Below are 7,070 nucleotides of genomic sequence, written 5' to 3'. Positions count from 1 at the left end.
CACGACCTTTCAATTTTCATCTTAATATAATTAATCTTTCTGCACCTGGAACACATGCTATTCTCAAATTAGATTTATTCGCAAACATATGGCATATACAATATTCATAAAACAGGAAAATGTTTTCGTAAACAGTTATGACGTAATTTAAAACATATTGGATTTTTAACACACATAGTTTTTAAACAGGTTAGACATGTTTCCCAAGGTATGAGATAAATAACACAAATAAACTTTCACGAAAAAAATTCCAAGTAACCAAAGATATGAGATAACTAACACAAATAAACTTTCATTCCATAAAAATATGCAAAACGATGGACTTATTTGCTCTTAATAATCAAAGATAAAAAAAGATGAAATATAAAACTATAACATAGTTGATGTAAAAAGAAACAAAATTGTAATGCAATTCTATTGCTTACCATATATTTTTTCAGCCAATGGAGTTCTTGAGAGTTGACCTTTGACCTCTGGACCCACATCCCTGTCTAGATCAATGACCTCTAAGCATTTGGTTAAACCGTTGACTTGATCTTCAAAACTAAACACATTCTCTTTCTCATCACTCTCATCTTGCTTTTGTTTCATGTCTATCATAGCTTCATCTTTCTGCTTCTTTTCCTCTATGTGCATTCTTTTGTTTGATATTTCTTTTTGTAAACTCACACCACTTTTTCTTCCATCATTGAAAGCTTTTCTAACTTTTGAACAATTCTCAGGGGTAACAGAAGGAGAAAGATTAGATAACTGGAATTTGTTTTTGTTTAGCCTGTTTCTGTTATGTGATTGTAAAGGACTCTCTTTCTCCTGCATACTTCCTTTAAAGGGTTGCCCCTGTAATAGGTAAAAAGACGTTAATACCCTTCATGAAAAATATCCCTCAAAAGCTAACAAAGAAACAAGAAGCTAGAATGAAAAGAATAATGATACCTCATCAAAGAATCCAATCTTTGGTGATGGCATTCGAAGACCCGAAGATTTGATCTTTCTTTTGGGCCCACTAGAAAGCAGGAGACTTTCCATTGATGATCTTGTTGCATGTTCAGGTGTATTAGAAGAAGATAAAGATAACCATCCTTCAATGGAGCTACAAGGGGATGTGGATGAAGTTGGTTTTGTGTTTTTGTGATTGATTTCCTTTCTACTGGATTTAGAAGATGAAGAAGCACTAGAAGATGATTCATATGAGCAATCAGCTTTTAAATCCTTTTGAGAAGTAAAAGAAGTTGATTTAGGAAGACCAGATAAGTCTCCCCATCTAGACCTCTTGGAAACACTCGAATCTGGTCCTTCATAAAGTAAAACTAATTAGAAAACAAAAAATAATATACATGAATAAATATTTTTTTTTTTTTTTTTTTTTTTTTTTTTTTTTTTTTTTTTTTAAAGAAAATCATACCTAATCCTGCTTTTCTGGATTTATTTTTCGTTTTCACGCTATCTGATCCTTCAACAGATGGCTTGTTAGCATGTTTAGATGAGACAAGTTTTGAAGCTCCAAATGCTGGTTTGACCTTAAATTTGAAAATGGATATATTTTTTTTAATTATTTGGGTTTGTAAAAATAGAAAAAATGATAACCGGTGAAGAACTGAATATACACACCTTGTTTTGAGAGAAGATAGGTGATTTCTTGGAGGCTGAAAAGGAGACATGTAAAAGCTCGGTTTTTATAAAGAATGTGGAGTAGATGATGATTAAATAAAAGTGGTGACTGATTGATACCAGATGATGTTTGATTCTTAAGAGTAAGTTTATTATGAGGAGTTTGGTGATCGCATTCAGGTTTTTTGAAGCCTTTATTTATCATAAACAGCTCTTCGAGGTTCAACACACCTGCACATATTATCAAGAATCATGGATCACCATTTTTGTTTCATTTTTAAATGAATCACACATGAAAGACTCCTCCCTCCAATAAAATTACTATGTTTAATGGGAACAATAATGAAAAGTCATAACATTTTCTCCATTTCTTGGAGAACAGATGTGAAAACAGAAACCCTTATTGGAGAAAGACTCGAACAGACATCAAGAATTACCTGCACTAGTGAAGAAGGCATTGTCCCAAGCTAAGCTTTTACGCAAGAAACTTGGTCTTCTTGGCTCCATGGATTCAAACTGTGCTTCATCAATCCGCTCTACTACTTGCGAATTAATACTTTCAAACACCTTGATACGATCACACTCATTCAGATTGTCGTATGTTACTGCAAAACAAGTTCGTTCATAAAACTTTAAGCAAATCACTAGAAAGTAAAGGCGATCATTCAAAAAGGTGAATCAACTCTTTTTCGATAGTGTCAAACTGTCAATGAATCTCCTTTTTTTAGTTGTTGTTCAACTCGATAACATGAGATAAGATTGAAATCGAATTGAATTTCATGAGAAAAAAGAAACTGACGGAGAAGAAAATTAACAAAAAGGGTGAAAATCAAAGAACGTACACAGACAAGTGGATGATGATCAAATGGAACATAATTTGCACCTGAAAGTCGAAGATCTTCGAGAGAATCGCGAAAAGGAAACGCGATTAAGTAATCATCTTCCTCCGAAAAATCTATGAGTTGTAGTTCATCGCCTCCAACATGATTCATCTCGCATGTCATTCTTGCCCTAAATTACTCAATTCAATTGAATTTGTATATGCATACACAAATCTTAGACTGAGGAGAAGAAGAACAAGAATATAAGCATGAAGTCCAAGATGAAGAAGAGATGAATTCAAATTATTGGATTCAAAATGCAATCAATGAAAGAATCGTCAATTATTCAAAATAAAATCAGAATTAATGCGAATATATTACTACAAATTTCTATTTATGGCCAAAGATTTGGAAATGTATGACCGAATTTTGGACAAACTTGAGAGCAATGGGCTGTGACGCAGGTGATGGGAAAAATCAGGTGTGATTAAGTGTGGGGTATTATAATTTAGCTGCATCCTGATTGCGCCATCTGTCAGATGATAGCTGTATTATTTTCGCGGACCAGTGACATCCGAGGGCTAGAATAGGATAATTTGTCTCAGATACAGGTGATATTTAGCAGACGCTCCATTGTTAAAAAGGCGGCGCATTCTAAACAGGCGGGAAAATTTTAATTCTCTTAAGCATTTATTTTTATTTAAATATAGAAAGAACTACATTAAGGCCCCGTTTGATAGTTGCTGACTGAGAAAGGTCTGTCTAAGTAAGAAATTCTGACTGAGTAAGAAATCATGCTGTTTGATTGAAAATCTGACTGAATGTGCTGACCGATGCAAAATGACCTTGGTACCCCTATGCTCTACGGTCTACACGTTTCTATGCAATATTATAATAATAATAATAACAACAACAAGAACAATAATTATAAAAAACAACAACAATAATAACAACAATTACATAAAGGCTTCAAAATTCTCACAAATACCAAATATGCTTATTTTCTAACCATTCATTTAAAATCTCAGCTTCTTGTCCAGCTTCTTGTCCACTAGGCAATGCAAGAATTATTGAAGCAAATACAGACTTCAAAGATTGCCATATTTCACTCATTTTAACTACTAAACACTCGTTTTCATCAATTGTTAAAGAATCAAACAAAGGCTTCAAAATCTGAAATTTCATCAATTGTTAAAGAATCAAACAAAGGCTTCAAAATCTGAAATTCAAACAGCTAATTTGCAAATTGACCAAAACAACAAACATCAACATAACAGCAAACAAAAAACAATAACAGAACACCAAAAATCTGAAATTCAAATAGCAAAAATATGACCCAATCAGTCTTAAGGAACTATACATTAGCAACAAACAATAACACAACAACAAACAACAAAAATCGGCTATATAATAGCAAAAATCGGAACACCAAATAGGAAAAGAACAACAAAAAAGATAAAAAAAAAAACGAATCTTTAAACAAGAAAAAAAGTTACCTGATGAGAAGAGGAACAAAAAAATCGGACCTTCAAATCGACGATTCTTGTTGTTAAAATCAGAACATAAAAATCGAAACTTCAAATCGAGGATCTTGTTGTTCTATGAAGAAGAAAAATGTGTTGAAAGAGGAGAAAAACCGAAGGGGATGGAGGCGCTGATAGCTCTACAAAGGCAAGGGTAAAATTGGAAACGTAGAAACCCTTTCTCGCTCAGCTCCTTTTTTTCTTCTAACCCATTCAGATATTTCTTTGTGAGTCAGACAACCAAAATTAATCTATCAAACACCTACATCTGACCGAGTCAGCCAAAAACGTCTGACTCGACTCGGTCAGACACAAATCAAACAGAGCCTAAGTATGTTCCTTAAAAAATTTTTAAAAAAAAATTATAAATGATCTATATGGTTTTTCGGAATATCAAGTTTAATCGATAATTTTTATTTTTAGTTTTTTTTTTGAAACGACAAATGATTAAACGGAAGCCTACTCGTATATTTCAACGAGCACCCCGGGTTCGAGCTCCTTTACAGGGCAAACCTAGCCCCCATAGGGGTTTCCAGGGAAAATTTCCCCACATGTGGCACAAGTTTAAGAGGCACCCAAATTGGGTTTTGCAGGGATTGAACTCCCGACCTCTGACCCCACGTGGGTATTAAACCCGGTACCTCTTCCCAGCTAGGCTGGAAGTCATTGGTTTTTATTGTGATCGTTCCTTGTCCTGTATAAAATTTTACTTATTTGGCATTTTAATTTATATTTTCATTTTCTTTTTATTACAACAATTAAAAAAACAAATACTACCCCTACCCCACCCCATCCCACCCCCGCACTCTCTTATAATGCTCGTCTTTAAGAAACCACAACCACGGGTCAACGACGTTGCCACCGGATCTTCGTCACCACCAAACCTCCACTGTCACCACAACCATGCCAACCTCCATAAAGGGTCCCACCCACCCCAACCCACCACCGTCTCTTCCATTGACCCTCCACCACCATCTCTTCTGGTTACCTTCCACCACCATTGTCCAACACCACTGCAGTCCCCCATCACCACCAATATTAAATCGTTTAAGAAATGAACACAAACAAATTATTGAACCCAATTAACCTATATTTGAAGCTATACAACTCATCTTCCAATTAATAGTGAAATTTAACGATTCCAAACATCAATGAAGACGATCGAATAGAAGCATAACCACTCGAAAATATTCATCCAATTTTGAAGCTTCAAATTAAAATCAGCCAAAATCCATCTTGACCTTGTATGTGTGTGATGTACGTGTTCGGTATTCCAGCACGAAGGTTGAACCCCTATCTTACAAGCCTACTTCTTCTTGTTCTGTTCTCAATTTTGGGATTTCAACATCAGATGCCCACCTTGAAGAACCAAACCCATTGTTCATAAGAATCCTAAGTTCCCGCCGGTTGTAATGACATAAGTATACAATCAACAAAGTAAGATATATATAACAAACGAAATTAATATATATATATATATATATATATATATATATATATATATATATATATATTAAAGAAGGCTAGAATAGGAAACCTGGTGTTTTTTCCATATTTGATCAACATGTTTACATATTTTCATTTTCTACCCTGGTTATATATATATATATATATATATATATATATATATATATATATATATATTAAAAGTCTGTTCCTCTAAGAATCCTGTTGGACCACCTTTTTTTTTTTGTCAATGTCTGATTACTTTCTTCAACAGTGTTGTGTTACATGGTGTCTTCTCAATCCACCACTTCAATTGTCCAAGGGTTTTGCTCCAGGTAACACCGATGTTACTTTAATCTACCGATCCACCGCCTCAAAACTCCGTACCACCTTCGATCAGAAACCACCGCTTCTTTTTTCTTTTACATCCATTCAACGCCATTCCTACTCTTTTCCTTCCACCGTCTCTCTATAGCTACCATCGTTCCAGTTTCTTACGCCCGATTTCTTCTTCTGGGTTTACAGCTTCATCTCGATCATTCTTCTCCTCTCGATCCTTTCTCAGTGGTCGTTTGATAGTTGCTAACTAGGTTAGAGCTGAATAGGTTAGAAGTTGACTGGGTTAGAAGTTTTGACTGAGTTAACTTCTGACTGAAACTTGTTGTTTGATTTTGCGTCTAACTGACTGTATAAAATGATTATATTACCCTCAAAGTAGATAATTTATAACACATCAGTACTTGCAAGAATAAATTCCAAAGAATGAGGTTCTAGAAGTAGATAATTAAATAACCAAAAACAATTTACTTTTATTTTCTTGTCAAACAAAACATGAGGTGTATGATAGACAATCGAATACTAGATTCATAAGAGATTAACATCTCTCAAAGGCTAAATTTAACCCTAATCAGTTGAAAAATGCAAAACTCTGATATAAATCTACACAAAACCTTTATTCACACATTTGATCTATATTTGACAATTTAATCAAATAACACATATCCAGATGACCAAAGCTAATCCAATAAAATATAACATTTATTCACACATTACCAAAAACCAATCAAATAACACATAAAAAACTCTACCACCAATCCCTAAATGCAAGTGTGTTGAACCCAAAATGCTCTGTTGCAGCTGTCAAAACAGACGTCGAACTCCACTCCCATAACATGAAGCCCCATTTGAGAAATCAAGAAAATTAACAAAACTACAACACCAAACATTAAACATAAATCCCTTGGAAACAATCCTTATTCATATCGCTCTTTGAAATGTGATTTTTTTTTAAAGATTTGTACACGAAATGATGATCTGAACATCAAGCGAGGGTGGTTAATTTGTTTTAAAGTTTCCTACTATTCTTGGTTTTATATAAAATTGACCCAAATTAAAATAACCTCGTTTTCAAGTCCAACATAAGAAGTTCAAATTTATAACATATAATAGCAGCATCAGCAAACACAGACAATATATATAAAAAACGCAATGACTAGCAGCAACAGCAATCAAGAAACATGTGAAAAAAAACAAATTTCTCAATAGTTAAAAAAAGCAGAGGTTAAGAAAATCAAACTTGTTGGAGTATTGGGTCAACAGAGAAGAAGCATCGTTAGAGATAACACTCATATACTCTTTTCAATCGATATTTAAAACACTAGAATAGTTCAAT

The 7,070-nt window shown here is 33.9% G+C and overlaps 1 protein-coding gene across 3 annotated transcripts; it reads right to left on the bottom strand.

The window, feature by feature from the left end:
• Positions 1 to 305: 305 nt before the first annotated feature.
• On the bottom strand, positions 306 to 2,955 carry LOC145136301 (uncharacterized). Of its 3 annotated transcripts, none has more exons than XM_079070443.1 (7): positions 2,492 to 2,955; positions 2,046 to 2,213; positions 1,729 to 1,839; positions 1,609 to 1,643; positions 1,403 to 1,517; positions 934 to 1,292; positions 306 to 837 (listed from the first exon to the last, which is right to left on the bottom strand). In XM_079070443.1, exons 1-7 carry the CDS (start codon positions 2,610 to 2,612, stop codon positions 415 to 417), a joined length of 1,332 nt encoding a protein of 443 aa, XP_078926569.1. In that variant the 5' UTR covers positions 2,613 to 2,955; the 3' UTR covers positions 306 to 414. The 3 variants fall into 3 exon arrangements, with proteins under 3 accessions (XP_078926569.1, XP_078926570.1, XP_078926571.1); XM_079070444.1 differs by having other exon boundaries at positions 934 to 1,286; XM_079070445.1 differs by having other exon boundaries at positions 2,451 to 2,553.
• Positions 2,956 to 7,070: the final 4,115 nt, after the last annotated feature.

The sequence above is a fragment of the Lactuca virosa genome, chromosome 9 (genome assembly GCF_052849685.1).
Source record: "Lactuca virosa cultivar CGN04683 chromosome 9, Lactuca_virosa_CGN04683_v6, whole genome shotgun sequence".
In the NCBI taxonomy this organism is placed as follows: domain Eukaryota; kingdom Viridiplantae; phylum Streptophyta; class Magnoliopsida; order Asterales; family Asteraceae; genus Lactuca; species Lactuca virosa.
Note: the sequence above shows the minus strand (reverse complement) of the source record. Positions and strands in the feature narration are given on the sequence as shown.